A 20,086-nucleotide genomic window follows, 5' to 3' on the forward strand; every position below is an offset into this window, starting at 1 on the left:
GCCTTGGAGGATCAGGGAGAGGGAGGTGGAGGGCGGGAGTGCCCCGACCAGGAGATGACACAGAGGCCGAGGTTTAAATTCCGGCTCGTCTCTGGCTGCTGAGTAGGGTCTTGGGCCACCTACTCAGTTTGCTTGTTGGTAGAGCAATCCCAGAGTCAAAACATGACGTCACTGGCCTTCTGCCCTCTCCCCCCAGGTCATCGATAAGAATTCAGGCGGCTGGTGGTACGTGCAGATCGGCGACAAAGAGGGCTGGGCCCCCGCGTCCTACATCGACAAGCGCAAGAAGCCCAACCTGAGCCGCCGCACCAGCACGCTGACCCGGCCCAAGGTGCCGCCCCCAGCGCCCCCCAGCAAGCCCAAGGAGGCTGAGGAGGGGCCCGCCGCTGCCAGCGAGAGCCGGGACTCTCCCGTGAAGCTCAAGTACGAGGAGCCCGAGTACGACGTCCCTGCCTTTGGCTGTGACTCCGAGCCAGAGCTGAGCGAGGAGCCCCTGGAGGACCAGGGCCCTGGGGACAGGCGGCCCGCCCAGCCCCCCCGGCCCTCGCCCTCCTCCCTGCAGCGGGCCCGCTTCAAGGTGGGTGAGTCCTCCGAAGACGTGGCCCTGGAGGAGGAGACCATCTACGAGAACGAGGGCTTCAGGCCCTTGGCGGAGGACACCCTGTCGGCCAGAGGCTCCTCCGGAGACAGCGACTCCCCGGGGGGCTCCTCGCTGTCCCTTGCACGGAAGAACTCCCCCAAATCGGGCTCCCCCAAGTCCTCATCACTCCTGAAGCTAAAGGCCGAAAAGAATGCCCAGGCAGAACTCGGCAAGAACCACTCCTCGGCCTCCTTCGCTTCATCCATCACCATCACCACCACCTGCTCCTCCTCCTCCTCGTCTTCCTCCTCCTCCTTGTCCAAGAACGGGGGCGAGCTGAAGCCCCGCTCCGCCTCGGACGCAGGCATCCGGGGCGCTCCCCCGGTCGGGGTGAGGAAGGACGTCGACACCAGGGCCGGGCTGGGCTGCGCCCGGGCCAAGCCTTCAGTGCGGCCCAAGCCCCTGCTGAACCGGGCCGAGTCGCAGAGCCAGGAGAAGATGGACATCAGCACTTTACGGCGCCAGCTGCGGCCCACCGGCCAGCTCCGGGCTGGTCTCAAGGGCTCGAGGAGCGAGGACTCGGAGCTGCCCCCGCAGACGGCCTCCGAGGGCTCGAGTGAGGCATCCAGGAGGGGCTCGGCCGACACCATCGCGCCACCGTCCCCCACCAAGAAGGAGCGGGAGGGGCCCGCCGCCTCCTACGTGACACGCAGCGCCTACCAGAAGGCCCAGGACTCAGAGATCAGCTTCCCCGCTGGCGTGGAGGTGCGCGTGCTTGAGAAGCTGGAGAGCGGGTGGTGGTACGTGAGGTTCGGGGAGCTGGAGGGCTGGGCCCCCTCCCACTACCTGGTGCTTGGCGAGAATGAGCAGCCAGAGCCCAAAGAGCTGGACCCAGGGCCCACCAAGGGCAAGTCCGACAGCCTGGAGAAGACGGAGTGGCAGGTGCAGGCACTGAACACCGCCAACCAGAGCAAGAGGGCCACGCCGCCCATTCCCTGCAAGCCCCCAGGGGGCTTCGGCAAGAGCTCGGGGCCCGCGGCTGTGAAGATGAGGAACGGCGTGCGGCAGGTGGCCGTCAGGCCCCAGTCAGTGTTTGTGTCCCCGCCACCCAAGGACAACAACCTGTCCTGCGCCCTGCGGAGGAACGAGTCGCTCACAGCCACCGACAGCCTCCGGGGCGTTCGCCGAAACTCCTCCTTCAGCACCGCCCGCTCTGCGGCTGCCGAGGCCAAGGGCCGCCTGGCCGAACGGGCTGCCAGCCAGGGCTCGGACTCGCCACTGCTGCCCACTCAGCGCAACGGCATCCCCGTGTCCCCCGTGCGACCCAAGCCCATTGAGAAGTCCCAGTTTATCCACAATAACCTCAAGGATGTGTATGTCTCTATTGCAGACTACGAGGGCGATGAAGAGACAGCGGGCTTCCAGGAAGGGGTGTCCATGGAGGTTCTGGAGCGGAACCCCAATGGCTGGTGGTACTGCCAGATCCTGGATGGGGTGAAGCCCTTCAAAGGCTGGGTGCCTTCCAACTACCTGGAGAAAAAGAACTAAGAGGCCACGTGGCCCTGCTCCAGCCTCGGTGTGCCGCCGTGGCCACCCGCTGGACGCGCCGCGAGATGCAGACAAAAGGGAAAAGGGAAATGGGGGGGTGGGGGGTGGGCAGTCTAAACCCTGCAAGTATGTGGCCCTCCAGGTGCCCCCTCCAGGCTGTCCCAGCTGGGAGGGAGGGTATGGCAGAGGCTCACATAGGGTAGGGAAGGGACTAGGCGGGCAGGGAGGGAGGGGGTATCCCAGGCCTGGGACCAGAGACCAGAAAGCTGGGACCCACATGTGCAGCTTGGTGACTTCACAGATGGCCTGTGCGCCATTTGGGACAGGCCGTGTGGGAAACCCTGATTGTGCCTTTGCTGCCAGTCTGGGAACGATGTGGTCTTGGGGCCTCTAGCATCCTGTCCCTGCTCGGCCCAGTCTTGGTTGCTGGCGGTTGCCAGTGGAGGGAGCCTAGTTCTGTCCTCGTCGACGTTTGTATGTTATGCTGGTTTCCCAGGAATTTCGAGGACACAGCTGCCGCTGGGCTTGGAGGTGTCGCTTGAGAGCTCCGAGGTCCTGCCTGGGGCCAGGCCACCAGCATGTTTCTTAGTTGAAGGACAAGTGACTCTCAGGGGCCAACAGAGCCCACCTGTCCTCGCCATCGTCCTGGTCTTGGGAACGCGCCCAGCGGGAGGGTGCGGCTGATTTGGGTGTTTCCAGGCAGGAGAGGTTTTCTGACCTGGGGATTGGATGTGGGACCTTTGGTTTGGGTCTTGTTTTAGGGGTCGTTTGGGGCCCAAGGCTGGGCAGCTCACATGGGAGGGGGTGGGGCGCAGATGGGGCTTTTCCGTTGTGTTCTTGTGGGACGGGGTGTTTCGTCTTTGCGTTTGTCCCATGTCCTTTCCCTCTACAAGCCAAAGTTATGTCGTTTGGTTCCCACTGTGGGGACGGCATCCGAGCCTGGCGCTTGCTGGAAGGTTTGGGGCCGTGTGAGCCCTGTGTCCCGGATGTCCGTGCTTCTGGTTCCCACGCAAACCCAGCGGGGCAGAAGTCCCCACCGGGAGGGAGGTGGTGGTATCGAGGAGCCTGGCTTTGGGAGAAAAGGCCGAGGCCCCTGTGTGAGTGCCCGCTCCTGGGCGAGGCCGGGAGCCCGACTCAGGAACTGGGGGGGGCACCCAGGGAGCCCAGCAGATGCCACCAACTGCCCTCTTTGGCCTGTTGGCAACACCATGGGTGCCTGAGAAGGATGGAGGGCCCCTGTGCCAGGAGCCACCCTGGCCTTCCCAAGGGGCAGTGCCCAGCGGGGAGAGAAGCGACAAGCGAAGTCACGAGTCCGCCTGTCGGCATTTCCAGGGAGGCCCCCAGAAGGCCCACCGGCTTCCCCAAGGACTCGCCCTTTGCTGGGAGTGGACTTCCACACGTGCCTTTGATTTCGGACAGATCAGGCTGCACAGCCACCGACGGAGAGGCCAGAGTCCTGGGCTGCGGGCCTCTGTCCTCCACGGAGGAGGAAAGGCCTTCCCAGGATCCCCAGGCCCTGTCCCTCGCCACCCACTGATGCTGGCAGCTACAGCACCTGCTCATGTTCTTCATCCAAGGGCCGTGGTGAGACTGTTTTGTTTCCTTTTATTTTGTTTAAAATTGAGATTAGTTCTTTTCTTCTGCTGGACAGTATTAAATAGAGCAGGATGTGGCGTTAATCTGCTAGATTGCAGTACTAATGGTAGCGGTGTAGTGTCTTCATATGAATATTATTTGTCCTTATGGAACAATAATGATAAAGAAGTGGTTCATTATTTTGTAATTAATGCACTTTAAATAGGTGGAATGGGACAAGACCCAGAGAGCAAAGTGCATTACTTAAAGATGCAGTATATGCTTTTCTCATTTTTAAACAGCACATATTTATTTTTTAAAAAAGTAATTTATGATTATTTAAAATAAAATTTAAAAGTAGAGTGACTGTCGGGTTAAAGGACCTTCCCCGTAGCTGTCTTCCAGGGAGAGGGCCCGCGGCCTCACTCCTCAGATGTCTGCACTGAGCCAGTTCAATCACTAGTGCGCCGGCCAGGCCAGGAGGACGTGCAGGGTGTCTGCCCAGCACCGAGCATCTCAGTTGGACTGGACCACAGTGCTGCCCAGAGCCTACCTTTCCTGCCCTGCCCCGCTGTCTGCACTGCCCCCTTGGGCCCTCTGCCACCCACATTCTCCCAGCTCCCCCGAGGACCCTCCTCCTCCTGATCCCTGGTGCTCCTGCGTGCTGGAGTAGTTAAGAGGCAGGACTGGAAGGGCCCCTGGAGGTCAGTCACTGCATCCCATCCCGCCCAGCTCCTGCAGCCCACGGCCAGGAAATGACTTCCCCGGTCTCACAGCTCCGCTCCTTAACGCCAGCGTTAACAGTGGGCCTCCCCACGCACCAGCCCTGCGCTCCTCCCCACCCCTGCTTAGGTGATTGTGTGGTCATCATGTTTACATTGTGGCATCCAGCCCCAAGGAAGGTGGGGAGTTGCTCAGGCATCTGGGGAAAGTGGGGAATGCTGCCACCTGGTGACAGCATGTAGATCTGGGACAGTGACCATGCCCCAGTCGTCACACCTCGCCCCTCACCATTGCCCCCTCTCACAGCACAAACCCTGCAAACCCAAAGACAATATTAATACTTGAAGCAAGAAGGGTGCATGCCAGTCCTTCTCACACACGGCCAGGGGCTGCCGGGCCTGTGCCCCTGGAATCCCCGCCCTCTCCAGGGCAAGAAGGCCCTTCCCTGGAGCTACTGAGCTGCTTTTGTGAGGTTGGAGGCACTGCCGGCAGCGGTGGAGGAGGGAGGGGCCTGTGGCTCTGACCCATCTGGAGGAAAACCAGATCGGACTAAAAAGAAAAAAGAAATCTCAGCAGCGTCCAAACCTAGTTTTCCATTAGTTGCAATTGAAAATGTGAAATGACATCATATTGCTGTATACTGCAACTTTAATCATAATGAGCCCTTCTGAGGTCATTATTGAGGTTTATATAATGCCTGAAGATGCAGCATTGGTGCTTTTCCTTTCTTTCAGTCTAAAGACCTTTACTTTGATTACTGGGGGCAGGGGGGAAGGAGGTGTCTTCATCTCCCCCCCACCTCTGTAAGAGCGGGCCTGGCTCCTCCATGCTCTTCACACTAGGGCCATGGGGGCAGCAAGTGGGAGCTGGGAGGGACACCCTGGAGCAGCAGGTGCACCACCTGCTCTGGGGGGAGCTCACTCCGCCCAGTGACAATGGCCTCAGCCTGCCCACTCCCCAGCCTGGCCCCAAAGGGTTTTCTCTTCCTCCTCGACTCTCTGTCTTGACGAAGGCATTATATAGAATCATCTTAACCATGTTCAGATGTTAGAGCAGCATATGTTACTGGCATTTATACCCATCGCTTTCCTCGGCAAGGCATGTTACAACTTTTTTTATCATCTAAGGAAAAAGATAAGGGAATTGTGGTCGAGCGTTACTTTCCTGTTACTAGTAATCGCAGCATAGGTGTAGAACTATTTAAGCTTAGACCTTGGTTTGGTAGTTTGGTTTTTTTAAGGAGTGGGGGAGACGAAGTAACCCCTTCCTTCCTCTTTGTATTTAACTAATATTTCTTCACGGTTACTCACTTCCCCTACCCCCTCCAAATACTTTGCATTCTCAATTGAAAATGAAAACAATCCGAGAGGCAGGAAAAGTGCAATATTACCAAGAGGGACGCCAGGCGTATCGGGCATTGCAGAGGTAGGGAGAGCCGCTGGCCATCTGCAGACAGCGCAAGGGGGGAGGCTGCTAGAAGGATCCTAACTGGAGCAGGTAGCGGGGTTGGTGCCCCCTTCCCCCCTCACCCTTTCCTGGCCAGACAGGTGGGTCTCTGCCTGAGCGCAGCCCCATTTTCTATTGGGTGGCGTCCACCCAGGAGAAAGGATTCAGGGACAGGCTGGGGGCTCTTGAGGGCCTAAGGCCCCAGTGCCAAGCGGAGCAAGGACCCCCAGGAACTGTTGCTTGTTTTCATTTCCATTGTTTTGTAGCCAGCTGCTCAGAGACCTGTCCCCAAAGCCACTCCCAGCAGCCCTCTCTCACCCCAGCCTCCTGATGTTTGGGCCGTGATCCTCTGGATGCATGTTTGAATCGTTCTAAAACTATGTAACCTCAGTTCTGTTTATGGGCAGGAATCCTAGATGCAACCAAGTCCTTTTTTTGGGGGGAGGGGGGTGTGTGGTGCCTTGAGCCCTGCATATCCCAGTGAGGCCCCTGCAGTGGGGCGGGACGGGGTGGGGGCGAGCTGGGCACACCCATTCATCTCAATGACTTCAGCCTGAGGAGCGAGCCGTGCCTCTGCCCCACACGCCAGACAGTCCAAGAATTTTTCATAGGGAAAGAAGGACCTGAGCGGTCTGCCCAGGTCTCTGCAGACAGAACCTCCCCCAACAGGTACCAGGCCGGCTGCCTCCTTCCTTGGCGCCGGTACAAAAAGTAGCGGGACGGGAAGTCCCCTCTGGTGCAGGCCCTGGGAGCTGTGACCTGCGGGCAATAGGCCCTCGCCACTGGTCCCCTCCACTTCCAGTACTGTACGCTTGCTGCTCCAGCCCCCAACTCGATGACTTTCTGTAGATACGGATCTCTGTGCCCGGGGCGGGGCTGCACCCCTGGGTGGGCCTCTCCCTCAGTGCATACACAGCTACATGCCCAGTGCAAAGCTTTCTGGGAAGAAAACCGTCCACATCGCTAAAACAATTGATTCCCTCACTTTTTTGAGGGTTATATGTTGAGTGTGTGTGTGTGTGTGTGTGTGTGTGTGTGGTAATTTCCCACTTGAACTAAATAATGGGGTTAGAGAAAAAGTACCGGGCAAGCGGTCTCCACTGAGCAAGTCCTTGGCATTGGGCAGGTCCCAAGGGACTCACAGCTTCTAGCAGCAAGTGTGTGTGTTAGTCACACACACAGTTCTGGCTGGAGAGTGCAATGTGTTTTTGTTTTTGTTTTTATAATTATTTTAAGTATTTAGTTGGAAACTTCACACTGGCATTAACAGATCTAGCAGCAGCAGCCTCGGCCATCATCCCAGGCTCCAAAATGAAAATGTGGAGGAGAGCCGCTGTCAGGTGTGGAGGCGCTGCCCCCTCCCACCCCCGTGGTGTGAGGCTCCCCATAGCACCAAAGAGCTGAGGGCCCCTCGGGTTTTGTTTCTCCGAACGTGGGGTGGTGGGCAAGGGAGAGAAGCCGCTCTGCCCAGCGTGACCTATGCCTGCATCTACCCCTGAACGCTTCCCGGCAGCACTGTGCAGGCTCCTGGGACCTTCCTGAACCCTCTGCTAAACCATCATCCCTAGCTGGGGCAGTCTGATGTCCCGTGGTCTCCGGGGCTGTGATCAGACCGGTGAGAGAACAGGGTTAGTGACCTACAGCCCCACCAGTTAGCCTTTTCCTCCCACTCTGTCCTTGCATGCCCGGGGCCCCAGGCCACAAGCTGGCCATGCTGGTGCTTGTACTGGTGGAAGGCTCTGCCTTCCGAGACCTTGAGCCCAACCTGCTATCGGGTTGGAATTGGCATGTGGTTCCCCTTCCCCCATCCTACCTTTCTCTCAAGTTTGCACTTGAATTTGACAATCAACACCCTCATCCCATCCCAGAACTTAGTGGCCTTAGAGAATAGCATCCCGTATTTCGAGGTCCCTGCCTTGCTCCCAGTTCCATCCCAGCCAATGGGCTGGGCCCCAGGAAGTCTGAGAGAATTGCCGTAGGGCAGAAGACTGGACTGCGCACGTCAGAGGCGAGTGAGAGGCACGTGAGAGGCGCGTGAGAGGCTGGGCATGTGCACGTTGGGGTGGCTGGGGCTGCCATCCCTTCCTGGGGAGGGGGCTTCCAGAAAAGACAGAGAGGTCTGAGAAGGCTCAGAGAGGGGTCCAGGTCTGGTCTTGTTGATTGGAAAGGAGGAGGAAGTCTGAGTGTTTCCGGAAGAAGAGAACGGACGGGGGGGAACTGGTGGTTCAGCACCTAAAGGCCTAGCCAGAGCAGGTTGAGAAACCCTTCAGATTTGGTCATAGAAGCTGCCAGAGAAAACTGTCAGTCACTAGCCGTGAGCCAGCTGGGTCTCCAGCAGGTCTCCTCCGTTTACTTAGTGGAAAGGACAAATACCCACAGCAAATAAACCTCTGAGTTCGGGACCCTGTTTCCAGACTGTCCGCCTGCCTCCCAGGTGCCCAGCTGGCTGGGCCCACGCCCCGTGATCCCATCCAACGCCAGCTCTCAAGCGGTGTGAATCAGACCAGCAGCCACAATCAGCTGTGCAACCAGGGACGCACGCGGGAACCCTTCTGTCTCTTGCAAGGGTCCTGAGGAGACCTGTGCAGGGGCTTTGTGGAGTCCGCGCTCCTGGCGTGACTCGGAGCTGGCAGAGTGCAGCCAGCCACGGGAGCAGCCTTCCATCTTTCCGGTGGCTTCCAACCAGGCTACCCGCTCCTCCGCATCCATGCAGAGGACGAAGGCTCTGCAGCAGATTGTCCCCGAATCCAGGACACGCATGGAAAGCACGTTCCTGGCACGCACGTCTGTGCCCAGCACACCCGAGGGGCAGGTCTGTGCAGCGTGGCTGTGCGCCCTGCAGAGCTGGGTTCACTGGCAGAGGTCTCTGAGGTTGTAGAACTTGGGAGAATTCCACTCGGCTCTCAGTGGGGCACTGGGGGCAGGAGGAGGCCTCCGCTAGGGTTTCCTTCCTCTCCCTCCACAGAGAAACTGGAGCAACGGCCGTTAGATGCAGTGCAGCTCGCTTTGAGTGCTAAAATAGTTCCAAGATCCATGGTGGTGCTAAACTATCTCCGTGTTTCTAATATTTTTAGTGAGTTTGTTTTTTCCTCACCACAAAAATGCAGTATCCCTGGGAAGGGGCCCCAGCCCCTGGCTGCCACTGTCCAGGTCCCTTCCTCACTTGGGCAGGACTCCTGGGCCTGCAGAAAATGCTGTGTCTTGGCATGCTTCTAGACTGTAAGATTTGGGTTGTTTTTTGTATTTTATGTTTACATGCATCTTGTATTTCCCTGAAGACTAAATAAAGTTTTTGGCCTTTTTAACTGAACAGACTCACCTCTTCATTCTATGACCAGCATCCCCACTCAGCCAGATGGCAAATGTCCCATTGTCCCAAAAGCAGGCACTGGGGGTTAGGGGGTCGTTGCCCCACTCCCACTGTTGGTGAGAGCTGTACTTGAACTCTCCTTGCTCCTCCTCCATGGTCAGGCGCCCTTCTGGGCAGTGGCCAAGTCCTTGGGAGAAGCAGGTCTCAGGGCCAAGGACACAACCAGCAGGCCTACCTGTACCAGACTCCACAGGAAGCAGGACAGGGTAGTCCTGGTGTGGGGAACAGCCCGCAGTTAGGTGGCCAGGTGCCCCATTGCCTCTGAGCCTGGCCTTGCCCGAAAAGCACCATTCCAACATCCTTTTCCTGCCACCAAACCCCCTTCCCCAGCACATTTACAGAATTCCCAAGATCTCTGTCCAGTAGCCTTCCATTTGGTGTACACCTCCACACCTGACTGTGGGAACACAGCTGAGCTCCAGCCAAAGGTTGGGGCCAGCCACGGGAGGCCCTGTTCCTGGGGAGTCAGCACAGCCCCTGAGTGGCGGGGACTTGTCATTCCCTCCATCAGCCCCTAGGTGGCACTGCTGATCCCACAAGGACCTCAGCGAGGTTGGGCCCTGCTCAGCCTCCAGGGGAAGCAGAGCATCCTCCCAGAGGAGGCTGGGGCTCCTGCTCCCCACAGCACCAGAGGGCCATGGCTTTACCCTTTTGAGACTCACCTGACATGCCAGCTCCTGCTGTCCAAGCCACAGGTCACACTCCAGCCCCCCAGCCCAGGGAGTCTGTCCCACCTCTTGAGGACTCCCATCCATATCCAGGACACCTGATCTCCAGGGTCCACCCTTTCCAACCTCTGCACACACAGCACAGCCCTGAGGCTGGTACGAAATCACCTTTATTCACAATCACAGCGACCCGAGTTCACAAAGGAGGCAGCAGCTACCCTTGCACTAACAGACAATGAATGATGGGCTTCCGCTCCCCAGCCTTCAGGCCAGGCAGCCCCTACACTTAAGGCCTTTCTTTGCCTCTGGATGGGATCGCCCAAGGCAGGTGACAGAGAGGAAGAGACCCAGAGTAGAACGGGCCTGCCCAGGGGCTGCAGGCCCCGCCCACCGCACATCCCCATCACACCACCCCATGGCAGCCCCACCAGAGTTCCCAAAAGTCAAACAGAAAGCACCCCCACAGGTACACACAACCATTTCACAGAGGAGGAAGCTTAGGTTCAGAGGGGCAATGACCCAGCCAGGACCACACAGCCAGTCAGTAGCCACGACTAGAACCTCAGGACCCAGCTGTCATGGAAGCCGCCATCTAGGGCGGCAGAGGCTAGGAGGCAGGGGAGCCAAAGCCCAGACAGGGCGGGCAGGGCTGAACTGCCCATAACCCAAGAGCGGGGCACTCTTCCCAAGGACCCAGAACAGCCGAGCAGTGTGGAGAGGCACCTCTGCCCTCTGTGACAAGGCTCCTCCAGCTCTGCTCCCCAACTCATATGCCCCCCAAGCCTTCCCAGAACTTTCCATGCCTACATGGAGGGGAGAGCTCTCAGGCCACCTGATGTCCCAGGTGACCCAGCTTCGGGCCAGAGAGGAACAGCCCTCTGTGGCCCTGGAAGAGCCACGGGCCCCAGCTTGCCTCTCTGTTCAATGGGCACTATGTGCCAGGAGGCCTCCCGCTGTGGCCCCTCTTCCCAGCTCAGGGTTGTCAGGGCTGACCGTGAGCGCTGCAGCCAGGGTCTGGGCAGGGTGGGGCCGTCCTCTGCTGCCTGTCACCAGGTTCCCCACACAGCAGGGCAGCATTCCCGGGGGCTCACAAAGAAACAAGCAGAAACCCAAAACCCACAAACTGAATAAATAAATAAATAAAAACACGACAAAGGGCTGGTCTTAGCCCAGAGAAGCTCCCGCACACCCTGAAACCCAGGGTCCTCGCTCCTCCTGGACAGGTGACAGCCTCTGAGAAGTGGCCCAGGCCAGCACTGAGCTGTGCAAGGCCAGGCCAGAAAGGGAAGCTGCAAACCTGTTCTCAAGAGACCCTGACACAAGGCAGATCCGCCCCTCAGCCCACACCAAAGGGCCACCCTGAGCAATGGCGTCCGCGAGATGATCGGAGCAGAAAGGCTACGCCAGGACCTGGAGCGCTCCCTGCCATCCACTCGCCCAACCTGGGCGGCGGGCACTGTGGCATGGAGGCTGCACCCTGCCCAGGGGAGGAGCGCCCACTGGCCACCTTGCCCCAGCTGCCAGGCGCAACAGGCAGGAAGAGGGCAGCCAGGAAGCGGGTGTAGCACAGGGAGGCAGTGGCTCAGGAGCTGCTGCTGAGAAGGTTGCACGCTACTCAAGGGCAGCCGGCCGAGGAAGCAAATGGAGGTTACAATCCAGTCTGCACCCCACTCGCCAAGCCACAGGCCCCAGCTCAGGGCCGCATATGCCCAAGGGTACATGTTCTTGCGTTCTCACCATGGTGCCAAGCAGGCCGGAGGGACCTCCTAAAAATCCGCACCAGATGTCCCAGAGGGCTGGGACAGGTGCGGAGCCCTAGCCCTCAGCATGCAGGGGCAGTCGGTGCACAGAAGGCAAAGTGGCCTCCTACCTTGCCCCCACCCAGCGATTGGCTTCTGCCCCCCACACCTCCCTGCCTGATCCTCTTCTCTCCCCAAACCTCCAGGGGCCTCAGTGTCCCATGTTTAATGGAAAAGGAAAAGTTTCCAAAGTGAGGAAGAGAAGGGCCCTGCTGGCTTGCCGTGTGGCAGGCTAGGAGCTGCGGTAGGTCTTGATGATGTCCTTGATGGGGCGGCGGCAGATGGGGCAGCAGGCGTGCAGAGCCTTCTTGAGGCGCAGGCCGCAGGCATAGCAGAGGCACATGTGACCACACGTGTAGATGACCGTGTCCACCGCGTGTTCATAGCAAATGGTGCACTCGTCACTCCACTGGCCCATGCCTGGGGTCACTGGTGACTCGGGCAGGCTCACCGGCGAGTTGGGGGCCGTCCCTGGGGGTGAGGGAGCACCAGTCGGGAAGGGCGCCTGGTTGTAGGTTCCTGGGAAGAGCAGCCCCTGGCCTCCTCTGACCCCACCTTTGGAGAGCCACCGACTGACCCCTACAACCTGTCTTCCAGGCACAGGGAAGAGGCTGAGCCCTGGGCGGCCCCACTGCCAGACCACTCGGCCAGCCCAGGGGCCAGAGTGGCCATCAACAGTGAGAGGGAAAGAAAGGAAGACGCAGGGAAAGGACCCCCACGTTTAAGGCCGGGCCCTCCTGTCTGGTGCTCTTTGGAGAAGCTGCCCAGCTGGAGACAAGAGGATACACCCAGAAGGCACCCCAACAAGGGCTCACTGAACCCAACTCCAGCTCTTCTCAGTGCCAGCCCTGCCCCCCGCTGCCTTGGCTGGGGACTCAGGGAAGGTGTGGCTCAGTCCCACAGCATCGGCTGGGCGGCGCGCAGGGCGGCGGCGTACTTACCACCTGCAGAGCTCCCCAGAGGTCCAGAGCTGCAAGTGCTGAGCAAGGGGTCAGACAGGCGGCTTCCCAGGGCACTGGGTGAGGTTGGTGTGGAGGCAGGGGAGCAGGGGAGCGACGGGATGCCCCGCTCGGCCAGGATGGTAGAGCCTGCAAGAGGGGGGCAGTGTTTGTGAGGGGGCAAGTGGAGCCACCCAGAGGCCTCATCAGAGAAAGCGCGAGCCGAGTCCCTCTTTGGCCAGAGCACAGCCCCCGCTCCTTGTTCTCCCAGACTGGGGGCCCACCATGCTCTGGCCTCACTACATCAGCAGTCTCAAACCAGCCCCGGCCCAAACCCCACTGCCACCCCTCCTTGGCAACCTTCACCTTGCAGGGTCCCAGGGCAGAGAATAAAGCCCCCAGCTCCCCCCACGCTCCCCCCTTCATAGCCCTGCCCTCTCCACTGATGTCCCCAGATGCCACCCACATCCTCGGCACTGGCACTGGCGAAACGCCTTCCCCTCCTCCCCCTGTGCACATCCTGCCTTCCCTCACTGCTCTCCGCCTCCCCACTCCTCCTCAACAAATCCCTATTGAGGGCCCAAAGCTATCAATAGCCATAAAGCTGGGGACAGGGCCTTGTCCTCAAAGAGCTAACTGCCCAGGGAACCTCCTGGGGCTATCCTCAAACCCACCCCTCTGGGAAGCCTTGACCCTCTCCCGCAAACCATACCACCACACTGAGCTCTGAGCAGGGCACGCCTGACAAACACTAGGCCTGGGGACCACTTGCTCTTTGCGCTGGAATCCAGCTTGGTTTCTCCAGAGAAACCATTAGCGTTTGAGAACAGGAAACCTTACTCACCTGTGATTCCCCAACAGATGCTAACACAATACCCTGCACACAAGCAGGTGTTCAGGGAGGTTATTTTTTATTATTAGTTCTAGTGCTACTCTACGGCACTTGAGACACTGCTCAGGACACCTGTATCCCATAGGGAGTGCCTGGGGTCAAGTTCCAGCTTCCTGCTAATGCACACCCTGTCGCTCCCCGTCTTCGTGGAGGAACGACACAGGACCCTGCGCTGTTCTTTCGTCTGCTCGGCCCTCCCCAGGTTTGCTGCTGGTTCTTCCCGGGTTGGCTACTGTCCCTTCCACCTCCGTGGAAGGGCGATTCCCCCTGCCACATTCCCCACTTCCGCGGGGGAGCGGCACACCGCCGGCCGGCTCTCTCGGGGGCTGCACAGGTGTTCCCCTTAGATGTTCCTCCTAGATGTTCCTGGTGCATGCCGTCTCTCTCCTCCTTTATAGTCCTCTTCCACCAATCCCAACTCTGCTACCCACACGCCGAGTACGCTGCTCTCCTCTAATCAGGAGCAGGTCCCACAGTTTATTGGTTGAACTGGAGGCAGCTGTGTAGAAGCTGTTTCCCTTCTCAGTGCCATATTGTGGGAAAGCAGATGCATAGAATAAGTCTTAATTCCAGTAACTTAGTCTAGTCCGAGTTGCTCCCAGTTGCTCCCCACACACCCTGAGAGGCAGATACTGGCTCAAGGACTAGGGTCCCTGCCAACCACATAGGATACTCAGATGGAGTTCCAGGCTCCTGGCTTCAGCCTGGCCCAGGCCTGGTTGTTGCAGACATTTGGGTAATAACGTAAATCTTTATCTTTCTTTCTCTCTCCCTCCCTCATGCTCCCCATCTCTCTGTCTCCTTGCCTTTCAAATAACCTAGGTTTAAAAAATATTTTTAAAAAATAATTAGCATTATTCTAATAACATTTAGGGATGGGTGTTTGACACAGTGGGTTAAATGTCACTTGCAGGGACAGTACTATAGAAGGCGCAGTGGGTTAAGCCACCACCTGTGCACTAGCTCAAGTCCCAGCTATTCTACTTTTTTTTTTTTTTTTTTTTTTTTTTGGACAGGCAGAGTGGACAGTGAGAGCAGTGAGAGAGACAAAGAGAAAGGTCTTCCTTTGCCGTTGGTTCACCCTCCAAAGGCCGCTGTGGCCGGCGTGCTGCGGCCGGTGCACTGCGCTGATCCAAAGCCAGGAGCCAGGTGCTTCTCCTGGTCTCCCATGCGGGTGCAGGGCCCAAGCACTTGGGCCATCCTCCACTGCACTCCCGGGCCACAGCAGAGAGCTGGACTGGAAGAGGAGCAACCGGGACCAGAACCAGGTGCCCATATGGGATGCTGGCACCGCAGGCGGAGGATTAACCTAGTGAGCCACAGCGCTAGCCCCGGTCTTTTTTTTTTTTTTTTTTAAGATTTATTTATTTTGCTTTAAAGTCAGAAGTCAGATTTACACAGAGAGAGAAGGAGAGGCAGAGAGAGACAGAGGTCTTCCATCCACTGGTTCACTCCCCAGTTGGCCGCAACAGCTGGAGGTGTGCTAATCGGAAGCCACGAGCTTCTTCCAGGTCTCCCACATGGGTGCAGGGGCCCAAGGACTTGGGCCATCCTCCACTGCTCTCCCAGGCCATAGCAGAGAGCTGGATAGGAAGTGGGGCAGCCAGGTCTCAAAGTGGCGCCCATATGGGATGCTGGCACTGCAGGCGGCGGCTTTACCCACTACACCCTAGTGGCAGCCCCTTCATTTGGTCTTTTTCAAGAGCTGGACATCCCAATGGATTCAACTGAATTTCACAAATCCCATACTCACTATCACCAACATTACATACACAAACTCATGCACACAGGTACTATGCCGTGGTACAGAAGGTAAAGCCACCGCCTGCAAAACGGGCATCATGTTCCGGCTGCTCTGCTTCTCATCCAAGTCCCTGCTAATGGCCTGGGAAAAGCAGGGGAAGATGGCCCAAGTGCTTGGGCCCATGCTACCCACATGGGGGATCTGGAAAAAGCTGGCTTCAGCCTGGCCCAGCCCCAGCCGTCATGGCCATCTGGGGAGTACGAACCAGTAGATGGAAGATCGGTCTGTCTCTCTCCCTCTCTCTTTCTCTCAGATTTTCAAATAAATAAATCTTAAAAAAAAAAAAAAAAAAAAAAAAAAAAAAAAAAAAAAAAAAAAAACACACAGGGGGCCTGGCATTGTGGTGCATTAGGTTAAGCTTCTGCTTGAGACAACAGCATCCCTTATGGAAATACCAGTGTGAGTCTCAACTACTCTGCCCAGAAAGGCAGAGGAAGATGGCCCAAGCATTGGGCCCATGCCACCCATACCACCCATGTGGGAGACCCAGATGGACTTCCTAGATCTAGCCTAGATCTACCTATTGTGGCTTTTAGGGAGTGAACCAGCAAGATGGAAGATTCATATTGTCACTTTCTCTTTCCCTTTCAAATAAATAATCTTAAAAACTAAAAATCAGGCACCTGGAACCAATCCAAGATCTACAGACAGAATTGGAATCTCTGCAGATGGGTTGCAAGAATCTTCACTTGAATAATTCTCCAGGTGAGCCACTGAAACCAGCCTAGGCTAACAGAGTGGTTACCAGACCATGGACATCTGCTGGCAGGGGGCGGGGGTGGGGGGTAGTAATAGAGGTCTCAGAAGAAAAGACGTCTGGTCAATCAGTTTGGAAAAGCTGTATACTATAACCAACACCCTCTTCTTAACTCGCACTGCCTATTGAAGGCTGTAATAAACAATCCTTCCTCCCCTTTTAGAATTCCAAATGTTTCCATCACATGCACCTGTTTTCAAAGGACAACCATTGACATCCATAGAACATTCGGGAAGCAAGGCCTGCACCGACCCACATCCCCCCAGGCCTTTCGAGCCCCGTGCCCCAAGCAAGAGCAGGCCCGCAGCTCTCAAGTCCTCCCCATCAAGGGCACCTGCTCAGGGATCCCTCTCGCCCCCCCCCCCCGTGTCGGGCGTGCCCCGCACAGAGATCACGTGACCGATACACCCACCCGTGTTTCTCACTCTCACTCACAGCCCTCCTGAGGCGCCGGGACCTCTGTTCTGATTTTGTACCAACACAAGCCTCACCTCAAACAGTCGCTGGTGGAAATATCCACCCATGTTTAAGCGGCACCTGGGGCGTGTGTACGCTGCTCTGTACGTATCCCTGAGAAAGCAGGTGGGCCCGACTCTGGGCCTTTTAATCACCCCCTCCCCAGGTGGGCCTCCTGACCCCTGAGAGCAGCCGAGAACGCACCTCGCCCACCTGTGATTCCTTAGCAAGGCCCTGGGCGCGGAGGGGCTGAGAGTTTGCTCAGTGTCCCTACCCGGGCCGTCCCCTGTGTGCAGGGCAGGCGCGCCGCAGGCACTCACCGAGAATGCGGACCTGCGTGATGGCGCCGTGCAGGCCGAAGAGCATCCAGAGCGGCTGCGAGGCGTCCACGCACAGCTGCATGCCGGCGGCCGCGCCGTTGTGGCTGAGGTGCAGCTCGCCGTCTGCGTTGACCACCAGGCCCAGGATGTCGCCGCTGTGCAGGGGCCCGGGCACGCGGCACACGGCCCAGAACTCCTTGCGGTCCACCAAGGCCTCGGGGCTGAAGGGCAGGTCCGCGGGCCGCAGCGTGCCGGGGTCGCACGTGGTCACGCCGAAGGAGAGCGCGCCAGGCCGCGCGCCGCCCGAGCGCGTGACCTTGACAAAGATGGTCTCGGCCACGCGCACGGGCCGGCTGGTGAAGACGAGCGCGCGCTCGTCGCGCCCGTGCTCCAGGCGCGCCACCGTCTGCTCGTCCAGGATGCGGACGTGCGCGCCGGCGCGCAGCGCGTGGAAGCGCAGGTCGCCGTCGAGTTGCGCGGGCAGCGCGCGGCTGTGCTGCGAGTTGAGCGAGTTCTGCGGGATCGGGCAGCCGCCGGCCGGCGCGCCCTCGTCGCCCGGCACGTTGAGGTCGCAAAGGCTCACGGAGAGGCGCGCCTCGTCGGCTTCGCGCCGCAGCGACGGCCGCCGCAGGGCGGTGAGCGAGCGCGGCCGCAGGCAGTCGGGCAGCACCAGCTCGCTGTCTGCGGCGGGGAGGGCGAGAGAGGGGCGACCGTCACCCGGGCGCCCGGTGAAGCGCGCGCCACCCACACGCGCGCCGGCCGGCCGAGGGCACAGAAAATGCCCTGACAGGTCATAAATGAAGTTTCCTCAGCAGTCAGGGAACAGGGCTGTGCAGGACCCGCTAGTTGTTTATCAAAGCGCTCAGGTTGCATGGACCTGCACCAGACTTGAGCCCATAGAACGCTTAAGTGCTTAGAAGTGCTTTCGTGGTCTGTACCTCTAATTTTTAAAAATATATATATATATAATTTTTTTAACTTTTCAACCCTGGACCCCAGCTCTTTTGTCCCTAGCACCTAGCGTAGCGTGCAGCACAGCCCGTGAATACCTGCGGAAGCCACGGATGACTCCTTAACAGGAGGGCGCCATCCGGAGCCCACACGCCCCTCTTGGCTCACACTGTCCCCCGTGACGCTAACTTTTGAGTTACCCTCGCCACATGCTGGACAGGCTGAGAGAGCTTCAGTAGATTCCTCCCAGATACCCTGTCATACCATACCAGTAATACAGAGTGTACTTTGTAGAAAACACAGTTCAGCAAGAACTGAGCGCCTGCCACCCAAATGCATTTTTATTACTTGGATGTACGACCTGTCAGCCTTTTGAAATGCATTTTAGTTGCTTTTTTTAATGCAAACGTTGAGTCATGCTAAATAGACACCAGTTTTTTAACCTCTTATGGATAATAAATCACTTTGAAAGCACGGTGGTAGCTTTGCCCTGTCTCACCAGAAAATTCTTAATCGGTTCTGTGCGTCTCAGAGCACAGAACTGCACAAAGCCATCCACCAGCAAGGATTTCCAACTAAGAACCTAACTACGCAGCTCTCCTTTGTCACGGCTCTTTTTTACCTGATCCCGAACACCTCCCTGTGCCAGTAACTGCTTCCAAAACCATATTCTTGTCACGACCGAGTTACGTCCTGCTTCATGCAGTCCTCTCAGAATGCACGTACTTGCCACGCAACGAGGGTCCAGCCCTGAAGCAGCCCTTGGAGGCGTGCCCATTGCACAGATGAAACCAAAGCGCTTCCGTGGCAGCCAGCGGGGGGGGGGGGGGGGGGACAGACCCAGGACACAAGCAAGGCCCGTCCTGCTCCCAGCACCACATCCTTCACTCCCAGCCCCTCTTCTCCGGGAGTCAGTGTCCCCCAATTTCCCTGGCACCACTCTAAGCCCTGGCTCATCTCACCCTGGAGGCTGCTCTGTGCGCCCAACCCGGGAGAACGGACCCTCACCTCTGGGGACTGCCTAAGGCTGCCGGGTGCTAGGGTGTAACCATGGAACGTGGGGGCACTGGTCTGGGAGAGACACTCTCTAAATCCCCCCCCTTTCTGTTCTCCCCAGCCCCTGTTTTCCTGCCCCTTCCAGGAACTGTGGGGTCAGGGCCCTCCCCCTATGCCTCCTGCCACTCCAGAGACGCCTCGTGGGGCCTGGCTGGTTGGGGTTTCCCAGCATGGTGCTGGCAAGGAAGAGGGAGCCAACTGGAAAATGCGATTATTCCAGGGAATTGACTCAGTGACAGGGATGGGGCAGAGAGGCTGGGGGCTGCAGAGAGGCAGAGGCGAGGACCCGCATGGTGGGGGCTGTGTGGGTGGCAATGGCGAGAGCTCTGCTCACCTGGACGTGGGGAACAGCCCCTGCTCCTCCACCCTCAGGGACTCTAGGCTGTGGCCCTGGGGACTCAGATGTTGGAGAGGGGAACAGCAGGGGAAACAGGAACCAAGTGCTCAGAGCAGCCCTGGCCTCGGTGGGTATGCCCACTCCCAGGTGCTCGCCCTCTCCAGAGGCCCGCTAATCTGTCTGTAAGTGCTTCCTTCCCTGAAGCTGACGTCCACCTCCCTGTATTTAACCCACTACCTCCTGGGCTGCCTATGAGCCCCATATTGGAAAAACCTCTGCTCGGGGAACATCTGTATGCCCACACACCTTCCCACCCGCAGACCGTGAGCAGAAGCAGACTCCGTACTCCAGCTGCGCTCTGGCCATCACCTTCCTTGCTAGGCACACTGGACCTCTAATAATGCCACCTTTAGGGTTCTTTGGTAAACAAAACCATACACTTGTAGGCAATGAATTTTAAGTCATCACCCTGGGTTCAAATCCTAGTTCTTCCATTTTCTGTATCTCAAAAGTCATATGATGGGGCTGGCGCTGTGGTGCAGCAGGTAAAGCCGCCGCCTGCAGTGCCAGCATTCCATATGGGCGCCGGTTCGAGTCCCAGCTGCTCCACTTCTGATCCAGCTCTCTGCTATGGCCTGGGAAAGCAGTGGAAGATGGGCCAAGTCCTTGGGTCCCTGCACCCACATGGGAGACCCAGAAGAAGCTCCTGGCTCCTGGCTTCGGATTGGCGCAGCTCCAGCCGTTGCGGCCAACTGGGGAGTGAACCAGCGGATGGAAGACCTCTCTAACTCTCCTTTTCTCTGTGTGTAGCTCTGCCTTTCAAATAAATAAAACTTAAAAAAAAAAAAAAAAGTCATATGACCCTG

The 20,086-nt window shown here is 58.0% G+C and overlaps 2 protein-coding genes across 7 annotated transcripts in view; one reads left to right on the forward strand and one right to left on the reverse strand.

Annotated features, from left to right (window-relative positions):
- Window positions 1-9,182, forward strand: part of SH3PXD2A (SH3 and PX domains 2A) — a 232,798-nt gene extending 223,616 nt beyond the window's left edge. For all 4 annotated transcript variants that reach the window (XM_002718709.5, XM_002718708.5, XM_008270470.4 and 1 more), the window contains one exon: window positions 197-9,182. In XM_002718709.5, the coding sequence (XP_002718755.2) occupies window positions 197-2,128 (1,932 nt within the window). In that variant the 3' untranslated portion in view covers window positions 2,129-9,182. The remainder of the gene's footprint in view (window positions 1-196) is intronic.
- An 880-nt stretch (window positions 9,183-10,062) lies between these two features.
- The window catches only part of NEURL1 (neuralized E3 ubiquitin protein ligase 1), a 77,444-nt gene continuing 67,420 nt past the window's right edge, over window positions 10,063-20,086 (reverse strand). For all 3 annotated transcript variants that reach the window (XM_051824142.2, XM_008270468.4, XM_070057277.1), the window contains 3 exons: window positions 16,877-17,557; window positions 12,651-12,797; window positions 10,063-12,180 (listed from right to left, as the gene is read on the reverse strand). In XM_051824142.2, the coding sequence (XP_051680102.1) occupies window positions 11,942-12,180; window positions 12,651-12,797; window positions 16,877-17,557 (1,067 nt within the window). In that variant the 3' untranslated portion in view covers window positions 10,063-11,941. The remainder of the gene's footprint in view (window positions 12,181-12,650; window positions 12,798-16,876; window positions 17,558-20,086) is intronic.

The sequence above is a fragment of the Oryctolagus cuniculus genome, chromosome 15 (assembly GCF_964237555.1).
Source record: "Oryctolagus cuniculus chromosome 15, mOryCun1.1, whole genome shotgun sequence".
In the NCBI taxonomy this organism is placed as follows: domain Eukaryota; kingdom Metazoa; phylum Chordata; class Mammalia; order Lagomorpha; family Leporidae; genus Oryctolagus; species Oryctolagus cuniculus.